Below are 18,114 nucleotides of genomic sequence, written 5' to 3'. Positions count from 1 at the left end.
CTATACAAGTCACTAAACTATTTGACAAAAAAAAAATATCTTCATTTACGATAAGAATTATATTAATTTGGCTGGCTGAAATTAATAACTTTTAAATCCAGCTCCAACTATCTTCATGTACAATTTTCTTGTAGAGCCAAGAATAACCATTTCTTATAGTATCTTTAGCAATTTAATATCACAAAATTAGTAGGATGTATTTTTTTCAGGTATATACCACACAACCACCCCAAGATCCTAAATTCCTAATAATACAATTAATATTTTAATCGAAAAAATAACATCGTATTCATGGATGTATAAATGTATTCACGCATGCTTCATCTAACATACACAAAATTACTAACCATTTATACATGTTAATGCACTTTAGGACCAGCATGCTTTAGGACGTAGGAGTATATATATATATAGATTTATCAAAGTCGTATCTCCTTGTCAAATTTGCTTTTAAAAAATAATAAAATAAATTAAACTAATTTCATTATAATAGTATCTGATATATTTTTTTCTATTTTTTTAATAAAAGAAATTTTAGAGCGAAGGAATACCTTAGTATAAATTAAAAATATTTTTAAAGTTAAAAAAATTTACAAAAAAAAATTGTATTTAACTCATTTAAATTTAGTAATGGAGTTCAAACTAGAATGAGACTATAATAATATTTTTAGAATGAGACTATATAATAATATTTTTTTAATAAGACGTAAATATAGTGCATAGATGTCAAAATTAATATAAACAAATTATGCATACCTTATAAAAATTGTCTTGACTTCACAAATGGGGTATCATTTTTCATCATCTTTTCCTTTGTGTTTTTGAACAAGATCTTTTCCTGTGTGTTATTCTCCATCACGTCTATTATTGATATTTAGGGCTGCAATTGATGGGTACTTTATTAAAGGAAGGAGAGAAAGAAAAGTTGTGTGGAATTATTATTATTATTATTATTTTTTGACGAAAAAAGTTGTGTGGAATTGTATAATAAAAGATGGTCCCTCTAATATTTCAATGAGTGTGGTACCTCTTAGGTACACTAACTTGATCAATAATTTCATTTCAATAAAAGTTCAAAAACTACTTTCATAAGTCAAACGTCAAGTTGTCAAATTTTATTCGACTTTGATCTGTTCTAAGACTCTCACGATCTTTGTAAATCTATGTGGACTTAATAAAGGTTCAATTGTCCTGGATTCGATTGCCTTTTATTCGACTACGAGAAATTAAGTTGACCCTAAATTCGGTTGCTACCATTCTTATCTAAAAACCTAATTTTGTATGAGAAATTATGAGTGACTTTACAAAATTATCCTTTATTAATGGTTTAATTGTGAAGATACTTTGAAACACCTAATGAAGGTTAAATATCATAATTACGGTGAATCAGCAAAAATATAATAATAAAAGCTAAAATTATCAACGAAAACCGAGTCCAGTGAAAAGGACTAGTCTCTCGTAACATTGCGAATCGATGTTTGAAACTTCGAAACTCAGTTGAAAGAGGTGCTGTCATTTAATTTATGAATCTCAATAAGTTGGCTCTATAAACTATTGATAGTTTGGTGGCTTTTCAACTCAAGTAAAGGTGAAAAGTTCTAAAGTTAGTAAATCAGAAGAATAACTTTATGAACAAATATTTTCATGAAAAAATCATTACTGTTCTTAAATAGAAACCAAATATACTAATATTTAATTATCATTCAGACAACAATTTAGCTATAGAAATTCAGTTAGTTCCGGTGTAAAACCCGCCACATGATGATTAAATTATTATTTAATTTCATACGGTATTAACTATGTACTAATAATACTATGTGTGTTGTATATAAAATATATTCATGTGTGTGTTTTTGCTTAGGAAAGAAATAGTAAAGATATATTTCAACAACTAGCTGAAACCTGCGGAAAAACAAAAAAGAAACAACCATGGCAAATCAGAATTCAGTAATATCCAACAACGCCATGTTAGATTCTGCTACTTTCCATGTTGAAGCCAACAAATATGTCTCTGACTTTTTACTTGAGGATGTTCCTCACTTGTCTGATTACATCCCTGATCTTCCTGTATGTAGTTAGTACTAACTTTTTCACTTTTTGTTTCTCTGTTGATGTTTGGTTTAGTTTCCATAAATTAGTGTTGTTTTAATGGTTGGTTATATTTATGGTTGTGTTTCATGTTTTTTCTTTCTGTTTTTGGTTGATCATGCAGACATATCCTGACCCATTACAAGATAATCCTTCCTATGCAGTTGTTAAGTAAGTGATGATCATTTGATTCAAATGCATTTGTAAGCTTATTTTATGTGATAAGTATTTGTATCAATATTCGAGTGACGATTTTGGCTCTGGTTGGATAAACAGCTAATTTTACAGCTTATAGGATAAGCGCTTTTGAATAAAGTTAAACTGTTTTTGTATAATCTGTAAATGTTTTTATAAGCTATCTTGAAGAGCTTACGAAAAAAGCTAAAAGCAACTTATAAACATGTCATAAGTTGTTTTTATACGTGCATAAGCTGTTTTCAATCAATTTCCTAGCCTAATTTAGAAACAAGCACTTAACTCTCTACATTAACTTATAGCATAATAAGTGTTTATGAAATAAACTATTTCTAAAACACAAGATAAAATAAAGTTAAAATGTTTTTGTATAATCTATAAAGTAAACTGTTTTCATAAGCTGTCCTGGAGAACTTATGAAGAAGAGCTAAAAACAACTTATAAGCATGTCATAAGTTATTTTTAGGTTCTCTCAAATAGTGTCACAAATGTTTATGTCAGTAGATAAGCTTAAATAAGCCAATCAAATAGTCCCTTTCTAGAAACACATGCATAAGCTGTTTTCAATCAATTTTCTAGGCTAATTTAGTAACAAGCACTTAACTCTCTAAAATAACTTATTGAATATGTGCTTAATTGAAAAGTTTGATTCTTTCTTGTGTTGGTTTATCATGTGTGCCAACAATTTTTATTCAGAGATTAAGCTGGTTAATTTATGTTTCCACAGACAGTATTATGTGAATACAGATGATACCGTAGCGCAACAGGCAAGTCATTCTTAACATTCTGATTCCGCTTCTTTCTCCTCTCAGCAATTCTACCATTCTTTTAGTGTTTCTGAGAGTTAATTATTCGAATTTGTTTCCTTTTTGTAGATAGTTGTACATAAAAATAGTCCAGGAGGGACACTTTTTCGGCGTGCCGGGCCTGCTCAGAAGGTTAGATTTCCTTTCTCTTTTGTTCAAAATTGAAGCATTTGATTCCTTCCACATATTTAATGTGAAGTGAATGTTTTGCAGGTATATTTTGATTCAGAGGAAGTGTATGCATGTGTTGTTACATGTGGTGGTCTTTGTCCTGGTCTAAATACAGTGATAAGAGAATTAGTTTGTGGCTTATACCATATGTATGGAGTGCAAAAAGTTTTGGGAATAGGGGTATGTATAATTTATGTAACAATGTCCATAATTACCTTTACTTATGTAACTTTGTTTCATTAAAATTATGATTTAGATTCTAGTGGTTTGGTTGAATGTAGGGAGGATATAGAGGTTTTTACTCTAGAAATACAATTCCTTTATCACCAAAGATTGTGAATGATATCCATAAACGTGGTGGAACCATTTTGGGGACATCATATGGAGGCCATGATACATCAAAGATTGTTGACAGCATTCAGGATCGCGGCATTAATCAAGTTTATATACTTGGAGGATTTGGAACTCAAAATGAAGCTGCTATGATTTTTGAGGTAGTGATTAATTGATGTAATTTGAATGCTTATGACGATCTATTACGAGAACTGAGAAGCCGGAAGATAATGCCAAAAATAAATGTACTAATGAGGTTTGGTTATTTACTCAGGAAATTAGAAAACGTGGCTTGAAAGTTGCAGTGGTTGGAATTCCAAAGACTATTGATAATGATATCCCTGTAAGGATGCTTTGATTCTATATGTAAAATCCTATATTTTTTTTTTTGCGCCATTGCATTGAAAAATTAAAAAGGATTAGTATTTAAACATGATTATTTAAGATTGTTCTGTATCTGAAATAGGTTATTGACAAGTCAATTGGTTTTGACACTGCTGTTGAAGAGGCGCAAAGAGCTATTAATTCTGCCCATGTTGAAGCAGAGAGTGCTGAGAATGGTATTGGTGTTGTGAAGTTAATGGGGCGTTGCAGTGGTAAGCTTCATGTTCTTATGGTAATCAATATACAACCTTAGCCTAATAGTATAAACATAGTTTTGGAATTTAAACGTGAGTGGTTAATCTCATATCGACTATGTATGAGCTAAATAAGAGTATTGACGCATTTAAAATCGATTGAATCACAATTGAACACCAGATCAATATGGTTCAATGAGACTGCAATATAACCGAAATCAAACCAACCGACTAAGTGGCCAGTTCCCAAATCAACTGTTTGAACAAGTCAATTCGACCGGATTTTTAAATGACTGCTTTGACAGTTCTCAGTTCAACCAGCTGGTTTGGCCAGATTTTTAAAACACTGCTTGGTACTCATGGTTAGTTGTTACGGTGACATAATGGTGCAGGATTTATAGCCATGTATGCAACTCTTGCGAGCCGAGATGTGGACTGTTGTTTGATTCCAGAGTCACCCTTTTACCTTGACGGACCAGGCGGACTCTTAGAGTTCATTGAGAAAAGACTGAGAGAACAAGGACACATGGTCATAGTAATAGCTGAAGGTGCAGGTCAGGAGCTAATTCCTAGTAATGACACATCTAATAAGAATAAGCCAGATGCTTCTTCTGATGACTTGTTTCAAGATGTTGGTCTGTGGTTATCTCAGAAAATTAAGGTAAAAAATTTCAAAGTTTTCCCTCCCTACTATGGTCAATGTGTTGTTTCCTTTTCTTGCATGATTATACAAAAAAATCATTTAAATGTAAACACTAGATTTTCATGTTGTAGAATTTTCTTTTAAGTTTTTTACATTTAAATGTTTGTTTCTGGTGTAGGATCACTTTGCAAGAAATACAAAAAAGACTATAAATCTGAAGTACATTGGTGAGTTCTCTAGTTGGAACTGTATATGTTTATTAATCAAAAGAATAAAATGCTGTAAACAATAAAAGAAATATTGTATTGCAGATCCTACTTACATGATCCGTGCTATTCCAAGTAATGCATCTGATAATGTGTTTTGCACCCTACTTGCTCAAAGTGCCGTTCATGGTGCAATGGCTGGATACACCGGCTTCACAGTTGGCCCAGTTAATGGCAGAAATTGTTACATTCCATTTCATGTAAGTTATTGCAACTCTTCTCGCTATCACATCTACATAATGTTTAGTATCAGTGTAACACATGCCACCTGTTTCATGTAAGTTACTGCGACTCTTCGCTGCTTGAAGCTCTATTAGCTTTAGCCAAAAGATCATTGATAGTCCACCATAAATTCACCGTCAAATCAAACAAGCACAAAGTAGACGTACAAGAAACATACATTTGACACCTTTTTCTGCACCGTGCTATATTTTTGTTTGTTATAGGTACTATTTTTGTAGTATTATATCATTAGTTTACCTTACGTGAAAATGTTATTTTGTGTGTGCAGCTTATAAATGAGGGGCAGAAGAGAGTTGTGATAACAGACCGGATGTGGGCAAGGTTACTGTCCTCAACCCATCAGCCCAGCTTTCTGAATCCTCAACATATCACAGAAGAAGCAATAGTAGAATGAACAGAACACATAACATCGGAAGTAGAAGAAAGTGTGTTGAGTCCTAGCTATAAATTATAATAATAGCCATTAAAATTGGCGAGTTACTTCAGCAAATGTAATGCTTGTAACAACTAATTACATAATTGACACTAGACAACCAGAATTAGAGAGAGAGAGAGAGAGAGAGAGAGAGAGACAGAGAGAGAGAGAGAGAGATTTGCACAATACTGGGAGCTTCTTTCAATTGTCTTTATCTACTGAATACTACGTTAATAAACTCCTTCAGATTCTTGCAACCTACTATTTCAATATTTTCCAGACCTTCAGTTCCTAAAGCTTTTACAGCTTGCTTCGGCACTACACAGGTTTTGTAACCCAACTTTGACAATGCGTGAACTCTTTTGTCGATTCTAGGAACCTGCATCGTTAAATAATCAAACAACCAGGCTAAGGCTCGGTAAAATAAATAAACCAAAATAGTGTTACAATTTGGCTTGAAACAAAGAGCAGTTCTAAAGAAGCACGGGAACTAAACAACCATGTCTAAAGAAATGCAAAGCATACAGACGATGTTTAGGTTAACTCTGGGTTGCACGGATTCAATCAAGCTCAGTCAAACCTAATACTAAGAGGAATCAATTCCTGTCTAACAATTCAAATTGGATCGGTTTCTCCTGAACAAATAAGTGTTTGGGCAAAAATAATCCTAGCATTACGGATAAAATACTGCACATAATCCCCTACATCTAAAATTTCCAAATTTAAACAGATCCTGTATATGCTTCACAGTAGTTATTCCCTCTTAATTAGCCTTTTGCACATGAAAGTAGACCTGTACAACTTTTTCGGAACCAGTTTTAGCCTTTAGCAGCAATTGGGCCGACAGTTTTATCACAACCTCTAATGCAGTGTGAGGATGAGGCAGTAAAATGCTTGACTTAGCCATATCATGCTATCATATCATTAAACTGTATAATATAAACTGCAAGCATACGGCTATACTATTGAGGACATGAAACTTGTCTTTAAATATTATTCTCGTAGCAAGTAGGAACATTTAATATCAGAAAGAACAAGCTCACCGTGCGAAGCTCTCCGCTAAGGCCAATTTCACCAATGAATGCAATGCCCTTTGGAATAGGATACTCCAAGAAACTGGAACCAAAAAATAGAATAACTAAATGAAACAAAAAAGATGCGAGTATTATATTGGAAAAAAGATTGCACATGTAATACTCCTAGTTAACTTATTTTCCAGACAAGGAGCTTCAAAGATGAACAATAAGTCAATAACCCCCTCAATTCTCACAATACATTAGCCATTTCAAACAAGTTAGAATACAAACCTGCTGCAAATTGCAGCTGCTATTGCAAGATCTCCAGCAGTCTCAGACAATGTCAATCCACTAACAACATTCAAATGTACAGACTGTTGTACAAAGAAAAGATAAGGAAACAAAATATAAGTATAAGAATACAAACATCAAAACGTAAATATTCCCACTAGTTATATTTTAAGCATTAAACAGACATGGACATGGCAAACAACTATTTTGGAAGACAAGAGAATTCAAACAATTATTTGCTGTTGATTCAAAATGAACTTGTAAATGTTAGAAAGTCAAGCCAGAAGTTAATATTACTATTTGTTTGAGTTCAAGCCAATTAAATGCATTTTCAGTTTACTAAAAACCACTGCACATGTCTTTATTCTCAAAGCAACGAAGCAGGACATACTCATAAGCATGTCAAAAAAAGGTGTGAGATAGAATGGAAATTTAGAATTATGTCATTGTAGTATTTCGGCAACAGAACCCCTTTGCAAGTTTTTTCTTTTTATTCAACTGTTTGATTATAAGGCCAAACCAACAAAAAAACACCTCAGCCACCAGGGACCATAACATTCCCCTCCATTGTTATTCTAGAAGCCAAAAGAAGGTATCAGTAAATCAAGATATGGAAAAAAAGATGGGCATAAGTCTTGACATTCCCATTTTTGACAATATCTTTCTCGTGTTATATTCACACTTTCAATTTTTCATTATCTAATCGGGCTCAACCAATTTAGTTATGTAAAAACATCAATATTTACATGATATGAATATATTATGGTTAAACAGAAAGAAACGCATCAAAACCCACTCTCAGGCAATACATTGAGAGAGGAATAACAAACTTGAAAGGATATATCATGTTTATTAATCAACTTACATTTACTGGGATATTAAGACCTGCTTGCTTTATAAGAACCTGCAGATCAAGGAACAGAGCAATAATCAATGCACAACTGAAGTCTCCCTTTCATTCATTTTCTCATTGGGAAGATAAAGGAAATATATTGACCATACATTATAATTGTCCAAGAGATAAAAGATTGTAAAAATCATGAACACAAAACTTACACATTTGATCATGTTAGCTCTATTTGCTTCAATTCCATTAGTTACTCTTGAACCTGTGGATTCTGAAAGGCAGAGTGCCTGCAACGTAGATTTTAAAATTAGTCTATATAACTTCTTTAAAGGACCTCAGAAAAGAAATAATAAAGGTGAAGATGAGCACAAAGATGAAAAATTTCATGAATATTCAGAGACAGATACATTATCACAATAATGTGATTGGTGCTTTGAGGAAACGTGTTGGGGTGAAACGTAAGGATTCTTCAAAAGCCTCACCACCATGTACTGAAGCCAAGCTCCGGTACAGTCGTACAGATCAGTTCTTACACTGGCTTGCGGTGTATCCACAGTTTATGACAAGGGTGATAGTGTGATGGTCATGTTTCATGAGAAACTTGTCCAATAAAGAACAAAATCCATAGGGACTTGAAAGCTTTTTTTTTTATACAACTATACGTCAACCCCCGTAAATCAGAGATACTTGAGATAATAAAAACTTCAATTTTATCAGTATATGATTTTAAAATATTACTGCATAAAAATAAAAAATAAAAAAAGAATGATAAATTCTAAAGATTTTGCATATAAATTATTAAAAATAAGGTGAGATTTTATTATAACATAAGTAATAGGCAACTTGATACCATAAGTCCTGTCATGGCAAGCTTCACGGAAGAGTCAAACTCATTGTGGGTCTATTATAAGCAGCCTTCCATTACATTTGCAAGAGGCTGATTCCATGGCTCGCATCCATGACATCGTTACATGACAACAACTCAAACCATTGTGGCAAAATTCATCACCGTTATTGTTTTGCACAACCAGAATTCAAAAATTACCTGAACTTCAATTATGAAAGTTCTTGAACCATCCATTATTACAGTAAAAGCTAAGCCAACTAAAACATCTGAATCAGGGTCTTGTTCGGTGAGAAACATTTCAGTGGCATTCGAAACAGCCTTAAATCCTGATTCTGACATCTCAAAAACTCCAAGCTGTTCACATAAATCAAAGACAAACATCAATTTTCTCAAATAATCAATGATTAAATAAAATAAATCAAACCCCAGATACTGTTAACATATTGTCATTATTATACATAAAAAGCAATTCTTTATGTAGTTAAATTGAGAGACTACAAAAAGTTGACATGTAAAATCGTTTAAAATAAATATTATTTTAAATTTCAGTCCCGCGCACATCAGATCACCCATGCCTTTGTATTGTAATATAATGATTTAAACTTACTGCCAAACATGCAGGATAAGGTACACAAGTTGATATATCCACATTCTCAAAATTATAAAGCATCACAGAAAATACTAATATATACATATACTATAAGAAAAGAGCAACACATCCATGTTATTACACACTGTACAAGGTATCAAGAGTATTGCAGATAGACAGTTTCTCACAAATCCTGATAGAAACAAAGTAGTGATTATCAAGAATAGGTCCTTAATTGAATAGAAATTAGTCCTGGCATGTACCTCATCAGTGGATCCAAACCGATTTTTCACAGCACGAAGCATTCGATATGAAGTGAACCTCTCGCCCTATCCATTAATATAAGCAATTAGAAAGGAGAAAAATGTAATGACATCTAAGAATCGAACTATAAGTAACATACACACAAAATGCAATGTCTTATAAACAAAGCTGTCAGAGTTTAACTTAAATGCAATATTATTAAATAATATCAATTATTTTTTTAAAAAAATCATCAGGGAATTGCAAAAACCATAAGCTTTAAGCATAACAAGTTTCAGAGGAATGAAAAAAGAAATGTTCTCAATGACTATTTTTCCGAGAGCAGATTATGCAGCATATGTTAGTCTTGTTGCACTTCATATCACCATCTTTCTAATTATTATTGTTGGAAATTCCACCTTCATTGCGGCCCGCCCCCATCTGCCTAATTGCGGCATTTGAGTTGCCTTCATTGCAGCCTCCAACACCTTCTTTGTGTTGGGTGTGAAGGGGTGGATTTAGTCCCACATTGCTAAGAGATATGGCCTGTGTAGTGTTTATAAGCAAGTGGCAGTCCTCACCTTACAAGCCGGTTTTGTAAGGTTGAGTTAGGCCCAATATAAAATCTGAGATGGTATCAGAGCCTATCTTAGATCTATTGTTGGGCTTCCCGCATCGTCCACGCTTCAGGCACATTGGGCCCGAGCGTGAGGGGGTGTGTTGGAAATTCCACCTTCATTGCGGCCCGCCCCCATCTGCCTAATTGCGGCATTTGAGTTGCCTTCATTGCAGCCTCCAACACCTTCATTGTGTTGGGTGTGAAGGGGTGGATTTAGTCCCACATTGCTAAGAGATATGGCCTGTGTAGTGTTTATAAGCAAGTGGCAGTCCTCACCTTACAAGCCGGTTTTGTAAGGTTGAGTTAGGCCCAATATAAAATCTGAGATGGTATCAGAGCCTATCTTAGATCTATTGTTGGGCTTCCCGCATCGTCCACGCTTCAGGCACATTGGGCCCGAGCGTGAGGGGGTGTGTTGGAAATTCCACCTTCATTGCGGCCCGCCCCCATCTGCCTAATTGCGGCATTTGAGTTGCCTTCATTGCAGCCTCCAACACCTTCATTGTGTTGGGTGTGAAGGGGTGGATTTAGTCCCACATTGCTAAGAGATATGGCCTGTGTAGTGTTTATAAGCAAGTGGCAGTCCTCACCTTACAAGCCGGTTTTGTAAGGTTGAGTTAGGCCCAATATAAAATCTGAGATGGTATCAGAGCCTCTCCAAGATCCGTTGGGCGGCCCAACGAGAGGCTCTGATACCATCTTAGAATTTGTGAGGCCTATACTCAACCACAAAAGCTAGCTTGAGAGTTGAGGTTTGCACTACACTTATAAAGGCTATCTTTACCCTATCTCTAGCCAATGTGGGACTTCTAACAATTATGATTGTTACTTTTTGTTATGTCTTCTAATACTATTTCATCACTGTTTGAGGAAGTTGACGTCTAAATTGAAAAGACAGAATTCAAAAAGATATCTATAAAAAAAGGTTACAACAGTTTTATTTGAACATCAGGGAGATTTCTCCCTAATTATAGTGTGATTTAGCAAAAATTTGTTGTAACTCAGCTAAACTGAAAATAAACGGCCCTTATTAAAATTTCATTATATAATCATAGGCACAAATCAACTTTACTAACTACCCAAAGAAAGATAAATGTAACAAGGTACCAACTTCTAAGTACAAGACAACATCCACAATATGCTCCAGAACACGAGGCCCAGCTATGTCTCCAGATTTTGTCACATGCCCAATCTGAAACATGAAAGAAACAAGAAAAGTAAAAAAATAAATTAAAAGATTATCATGAATGCTAACAAATGAAAATGCCATACTGAAATACATTCCCACGGAAAAATCATAAATGTAGTACAACACCAATCACACCACCTGGCTCTTTTAGGCTCACAGAGGAAAAACATTTCTACTTTTCACATACCAGCACATTTGAATAAACTTTGAGTGATGGGATTAAATTCTTTGGTAGGACAAGATGGAAAAGTCCATCATTGTCTTCTTTAAAAAAGTAGATATGATGCAAAGCAAGACACTACGTAAATAGATACAATTAACCAGTTAAATATAATTTACAAAATTGATAGAGGCTATGCTCACCAAAAGTACTGGGATGTTAGTCGTTTTAGCAAATCGCATCAAAGCCGAAGTACATTCTTTCACCTGTCACACACCTATACAAAGTCATTTACCAATAACCAGCATTTGACTTCACTGAGGAAAAAAAAGGTATATTAGTGCATTTTGATGCTTTCGGTAGATTCTGAACCTGCGTAACTCCTCCAGCACTTCCTGTTATTCCTTTCAAATAAACAGTTTGTATTGAATCAACAACCAGAGCTCGAATGGGGAGAGACTGAGCTATCCTTAATATGTCCTGACACCATGTAAAACGACCATAAAAAATAAGACAATTATTGAGACTTCTTTACACAATGCTCCATGCTGGTCAATTACAGAACATAATTATATGTGAACAAATTCCTTGATAGTGCAAGATAATAACTTTATGATAAGAAAACATGAATTAAAAATGAGTAAAAAAGCAAGAAAAAATAATGGCAGCAAACCTAATCAACGGAATCCAAGACAATACCTCAATATCAGTACTCGAATACAAATAAATATCAGATTTAATCCCAAGGCGATCTGCTCTGTGAGCAATTTGCTGAAGGCTCTGCAAGTGATGAAACAGAAATACACACTAAGTCAGAGTGCCATAGATGATAGACCCAAATGAAAGTTAGAGATCAAAAGCTAAACTACATTATCCACCTTCAACGGCAGTGGAATTAATGACTATCTATGTTCACAATATAAAATACAGGGTTTAGAAAGATGTGATAAATATGCTAAGAAGTAAAGGCCAACAGTTAAGGTTGTCAAACTCGAGAGCCTACATAAACACATCAGCTTATGTAGACTCGACTTGTGAACTCTTGTGACTTGTGAGTGAGTTTACAAGTTTACCTTAAATTAAAACTACTACTAAGAAACCCTATAAATGGAATATTATACATAATATAATACCATTAGTAATAATTCAACATTCCAACTCCCTCATAAAAGAAACTTCCAAATTGCGCTATTAAATAACAATCACAGAACGGAAAAATTAATGGGAATAGTGAATGGAAGTATGAAATTGATTCAAACTCATATTAAATGGTGATTAGTTTAATTAAAATAAGCTATACCCGTAATTTTCTATAGATTAACACAGAATCATTGTCCAATAGTTTTCATTTTCAAAACCGTTATTTAGAATCTATAATATTTTTTTCGACATAGCACAACAAATCTTTTAAACAATAACATTTTATATTTAATAGTACATTTTAGTTTGCAGAATCTGTCCCTTTTTTCTCAATAGGCCCTTATTTTGCATTAGTTGTATTCAGAAAATTTTGAACTTATTCTATATTATACGAGAGTTATCATAGCAATATGAAAATGTTTTGACGAAAAATATAAATATGACCAATATAGTTTTGTACTTTAAAAAATTTAAATGTTTAATATGAATGTGATGACACAAGGCTTATTAAAAGCAAACCTCTTCACCAGAGACGTATACAACTGGAAGGGCCTCACCGTCATTGCCATTGCATCCATCTGCTACCAACGCTGCCATCTTCCAATTTAACATCGCAAATAAACCAAGCATTAATGACAATCCACATGTCCATTCAAAGAAAACTGATTGTATCAGACTTTTGAAAAAGTAATGCATACCTGCAACAACAGTGTACTCTTCCCAACACCAGGATCGCCACTAAATAAATTCAAAGAGCCTTCAAAACAACAATAATAAATAAATAAAATTATCCATGAAAACTGAAATTCTCCATGTGCCAAAGTAACAAGTAAACTAGATTTACAAAAGATATTACGACTTCTAGAACAATCAGCTGGAAGCATTTTTATACAACAGCCAAGCCTTACCCCACTAAGTAGGGTCAGCTACAAGGATCAAATGACGCCATAATATTCTGTCATATATCATATCTCTATCCAATTCATTAATCTTTAGATCTTTCTGAATAATTTCTCTAATAGTTCTGTCTCTAGCAATTTGAATGTCCTCCACCTGATCTATTCTCCTTACTATAGAAACTACAAATCTTCTCTCCACATGCCCATACCACCTAAGTCTGGTTTCCACCATCTTTCTACAATAAGTGCTACCCCAATTCTCTCTCTAAGGTTGGCATTCCTAATCTTATCTTGTCTAGTCTTTCCACACATCCAACAGAACATTCTCATCTCTTCTAGGCATATTTTATTCTAGTGTTGGTTTTTTACTGTCCAACACTCCGTCCCATACAACATTGCCGGTCTTACACCTGGAAGCATTTTTATGAAAACTCAAATATCACGCTCATTGAGAAGAAGAATAAAAGGAACAGAAACAGTGCTCCAGTAATTATCCACTCACAACGATCAATCACCAAATGCATTGACTCTCTGAATTAGCCCCGTCCACAAAACAGACAAACATGAAACATAGTAAAGGAAAAATGGCAAATAAGAAAATTGGACCGAACCTGGTACAAGACCACCACCAAGCACAATAGAAACTTCATCTCCAAAAGGGCCAGACCTAATATCAAACAGAACTACAAAGTATAAATATACTACTTGAGAATCACCACATCAAAAGAGCATATGTTCTCATACAAGTAATCAAGTCCAACTAGTTTACTCGACTATTTTACAAAGATTCCCCAGTCGTTGCAAAATCCTAACGGATACGATTTGTCCACCTAAATTTCAATCAACACTAAAACCCTCAAATATCAATCAACCACTGAATGATATAAAATCCACAGAATTCCAAATAGACAATACAATAACACAATCCAAAACATAATAAAAAAAAGATAGAAACTTACAAAGGAAATCGCCAACCCTTCTCGTTGAATCCACGGTTAACCTCACTCAACTTAACAGGGCGCAAATGATCACCTCTCTGTGGTAGCCAAGCTCCCATTGCATCTTCAGAAACTGATATACCACTTCTAACCTTATTATTATCAACATCATTTATTTTTGCTTCATGAAACTCCTTCATTGTTCCAACCATAGTACAAGAAGGACAAGTACCCCACCATTGTCCAGCAGTATACCCACAACTGCTACAAACCCACTGAGTTTTCACCTTCCCAGTACTCCTCTTTGTCGGCGGCGTCACCGGCCTAATTACACTTCTGTTCTTCAAATTCATCATGCTCCCATTTTCACTCTCACTTGGTTTTTCCTCCTCGATTTTTTCGTCACTGTGATCGTTGATTCTCGGATTCACAACTACATTACCGTAGATACTCCAACTATTGGTGGATTCGTTTCTAGGATTGGTGGAATGTAGGGTTTCTGTATCCTCCGGTGGTGAGGATGAAGCTAAAGATGAAAAGACGCATTTGGGGTTGAGGAAATGGTGGCGTTTGTGGATATGGTGGATGAAGATTGTTCTGAGGAACTTCATGGTTATTTGATTGATACTTGTTGTGGAAGAAACTTTATATCATTTTTGCATAAACTCTTTCCTCCCAATTTCTAGGGTTTATGGGAAGAGGTTGAAGAATGTGTGTATGGTGCTTTTTTAAGAGGGAAATTTTGGGTTTTGCCCCCTTTTTGTAAAATTTTTTTTTTTTTTAAATAGTCTAGTGCTAGAAATTATGGAATGATCGGGGTTCGATCCTCGACTTCTGTATATATAATGTAATGTCAACTGAGTTAAGCTCACGAGACTTTTTTATTATAATTATTAAGAGAAAATTGTTAATGAGTGTTTTAGTCACTCGTTAAATATAATATTAAATAGAAAATTTTATGTTTAAATTTATGCATTTATAATACTTTAAAAATATATAAAAATATATATATATATATCTTCCTAACATTAATTTTATCTTTTTTTTTTTTTTTAAACTTCAAATATCATAGATAAAAATAAAAAGTGGGATACAAAAGAGGGGGACCAAGCCTAAACCCTCAACAAAGGAAACAAAACAACTAGCTAGCAACATCTAAAATAAGGAAAACCTAACCTATTTCTAGTTAAATCTTCCCTAATTTCAACTGGAGCAGATGTCCACCATGTGAAACCTTGCAAAGATAACCCGAGATTAGCAAGCTTGTCTGCACAATGATTGTCCTCCCTATAGATGTGAGATATAATGAAGCTCATGTTTCTAGTCATGTATATACAGTTCATCCATCTGTTCTTTAGTTTCCAAGGAATGATATTCGGAGATTTAAAGGCCAAGGAGACTAGCTTAGAATCACTTTCTATCCAAAGATGAGACCAATTCTGAGCATATGCATGTTCAATAGCAAGAATGACCCCCATTGCTTCCGCAAACAAAGCATTAGCCAACCCCAAATGCTTGGAAAAACAACTAACCATTTCACCTCTATGGTTTCTAAAAATACCAGAACAAGCAGCAATACCAGGATTACCCAATGAAGCTCCATCTGTGTTACATTTATACCAACCAAACATAGGTGGTTGCCACAAAACCTCAATTTATCTTTAATTTTCTTTTTTATAGTATGTTTAACAAGTGTTTTAAACAATTATTCTTTTTATAATTGGACTAGATAATTTTGTCTATTTATATTTATATGATAGTATTTTTCATTAATTTCTCGAGTCTTATGGAATCTAAATATGTCACAAACTATTTCTTTGTGAATAATCTCCTTTGCTAACGGGTTGAAACCCGTAAAAAGTTCAAATTTTATAGTTGTCCTGACAATTTTTATATTGTTATGAATAATATTGAGTGATTGTTCGTTAATAAATAACTTTGTTGTCCCATACTTATATCCTAAAATGTGTAAAAAAAAAAAAAAAATACTTGTATCCTAAAAATAGTACTCTCATTTTTATTTTTATGTAAAGTATATATTTTTTTAAAGCATGTAGAGTATATACTTAAAAGACATAATATACAATATACTTTTATTTTCTCTATCTTTGCTATTTTACTTCATTTCGTAACAATTTTTTTTATTGTTCTTTAAAAACAAGATTGTTCAATATTTTTTATTCTTTTGTATTAAAAATAATTTGATAAGTTATTACACTTTTTAATAAATAGAACTAAATATTTATTTCATTTCAACAAATGTATGTTTCATATCTTTGCTTCCTAACTCATCTAAAAATATATATGTTTCATCTGTTTTTTTTTTTTTTTACAAAATTATATGTTTCATCTATTACTTTAAAGTTTATAAACGGTGGATGACATGAGAGTTATCAAATCATAAGATATTGAAGGATGAAAATAAAAATGAGAAAATTATAATAGGACTAAAATGGAAATGTCAAAATAAGGTATAAATAAGAGTTCGTTTGATCCGTTAAAAAATAGAAACTGGATAAAATAAATAACAAAGAAACATAACAAAAGCAAGCAATTTAAGACTATTTTGATATTCGAAACAAATTTGAATGTGAATTTTCCACTTCTCCACGCATTTAAAATGTTGAGTCTAGTGACAAAAAAATGTATTAAAAAACCAATATTGAAAGGGAGCGGGACTGATTGGAAAGGTTTCCACTTGTTTGCAAGTCCGGCAGTATACAACATGAGTATGACTTTTGATACGACAACAATAAAACAGAAATGTGTGTGTGTGTGTGTTTGTTTTATTAGTCAACAGAAACTAAACTACCATAAGACAAGACAATAATTTCATTTCATAGTCATACATATGCCCAACTGTCAACAAAATAAAAAAACTGTTCTTTTGATTCATCCCAGAAGAAAAGAGGAGGGAGAGAGAGAGAGAGAGAGAGACAACCTGGCACGAAACTCAAGTAGTAGTTGTTGCAAAATACAACACCATCATATATGTTTTAATTACCTAGAAAATTAATTTGTTTCAAATATATATTAGGAATGACGGTGGCTATGCATTCATTCCAAAACTAGGATTAGTGCAAATCAGGTACTATATATTAGGAGTATTTCAAAACTAGGATTAGTGCAAATCAGGTACTATAATGTTAAATAAGATATTTTTTTTTCCTTTCTTTTTTAATCAATATTTTTTCATAAAGCATGCTTATATGGACATAATATATATCATTCATTGTAGGAGAGAATTTACATGTGCCCTCAATTTATCAGCAACTATTCAAACCATTTGGATTTCAACAAGCCTGGATGGTTAATCGACGGTGACAAAAAAAAACCATGGTGGTTTTTAAGTTTACAAAAGGATTTTGGTATATAAGTTCCGGTATTTTAGTTGCTAATAGATTTGGTTTCACACAACCCACTGCTATTTATCTCTAGCCTCGATTACAGAATAACGAGTTCTCTTTGATGAGACTGATCCAATAGATTTTCCGGTGTTTGATGTCAACGTCACCGACGTCATGGCTAATAGCAGTCAAGTATTGGTATGTTAATTTTAATGCTTACTTTTCAATCGAACCATCATACGTATATTTAT

General features: G+C 33.4%; 2 protein-coding genes across 2 annotated transcripts; one reads left to right on the top strand and one right to left on the bottom strand.

Moving 5' to 3' along the window:
• The first annotated feature begins 1,703 nt into the window (after window positions 1-1,703).
• On the top strand, window positions 1,704-5,995 carry LOC123897429 (ATP-dependent 6-phosphofructokinase 6-like). The gene is made up of 12 exons (XM_045948068.1): window positions 1,704-2,067; window positions 2,213-2,259; window positions 3,011-3,050; window positions 3,159-3,221; window positions 3,303-3,440; window positions 3,542-3,754; window positions 3,868-3,936; window positions 4,060-4,189; window positions 4,564-4,832; window positions 4,993-5,041; window positions 5,126-5,280; window positions 5,592-5,995. Exons 1-12 carry the CDS (start codon window positions 1,930-1,932, stop codon window positions 5,715-5,717), a joined length of 1,437 nt encoding a protein of 478 aa, XP_045804024.1. The 5' UTR covers window positions 1,704-1,929; the 3' UTR covers window positions 5,718-5,995.
• Window positions 5,710-15,262, bottom strand: LOC123897428 (DNA repair protein RadA-like). Its single transcript, XM_045948067.1, has 15 exons — window positions 14,538-15,262; window positions 14,190-14,245; window positions 13,378-13,436; window positions 13,199-13,276; window positions 12,239-12,319; window positions 11,912-12,019; window positions 11,743-11,805; window positions 11,302-11,382; window positions 9,592-9,657; window positions 8,938-9,093; window positions 8,102-8,179; window positions 7,911-7,949; window positions 7,046-7,128; window positions 6,782-6,854; window positions 5,710-6,117 (listed from the first exon to the last, which is right to left on the bottom strand). The coding sequence occupies exons 1-15, from the start codon at window positions 15,125-15,127 to the stop codon at window positions 5,950-5,952; spliced, it is 1,779 nt and encodes a 592-aa protein (XP_045804023.1). The 5' UTR covers window positions 15,128-15,262; the 3' UTR covers window positions 5,710-5,949.
• Between the last annotated feature and the right edge of the window lie 2,852 nt (window positions 15,263-18,114).

The sequence above is a fragment of the Trifolium pratense genome, linkage group LG7 (genome assembly GCF_020283565.1).
Source record: "Trifolium pratense cultivar HEN17-A07 linkage group LG7, ARS_RC_1.1, whole genome shotgun sequence".
Lineage (NCBI taxonomy): Eukaryota > Viridiplantae > Streptophyta > Magnoliopsida > Fabales > Fabaceae > Trifolium > Trifolium pratense.
Note: the sequence above shows the minus strand (reverse complement) of the source record. Positions and strands in the feature narration are given on the sequence as shown.

Excerpts from the sequence above, each read along its gene's own strand:
- LOC123897429 (XM_045948068.1), top strand. The coding sequence starts at position 1,930 with ATGGCAAATCAGAATTCAGTAATATCCAACAACGCCATGTTAGATTCT. Across the intron at positions 3,755-3,867 it reads AAGCTGCTATGATTTTTGAG|GAAATTAGAAAACGTGGCTT; the intron begins GTAGTGATTAAT and ends TTATTTACTCAG. Across the intron at positions 4,833-4,992 it reads GGTTATCTCAGAAAATTAAG|GATCACTTTGCAAGAAATAC; the intron begins GTAAAAAATTTC and ends TTTCTGGTGTAG.
- LOC123897428 (XM_045948067.1), bottom strand. The coding sequence starts at position 15,127 with ATGAAGTTCCTCAGAACAATCTTCATCCACCATATCCACAAACGCCAC. Across the intron at positions 11,806-11,911 it reads GTGCTGGAGGAGTTACGCAG|GTGAAAGAATGTACTTCGGC; the intron begins GTTCAGAATCTA and ends GGTGTGTGACAG. Across the intron at positions 9,094-9,591 it reads GGTTTGGATCCACTGATGAG|CTTGGAGTTTTTGAGATGTC; the intron begins GTACATGCCAGG and ends TTATGTGAACAG.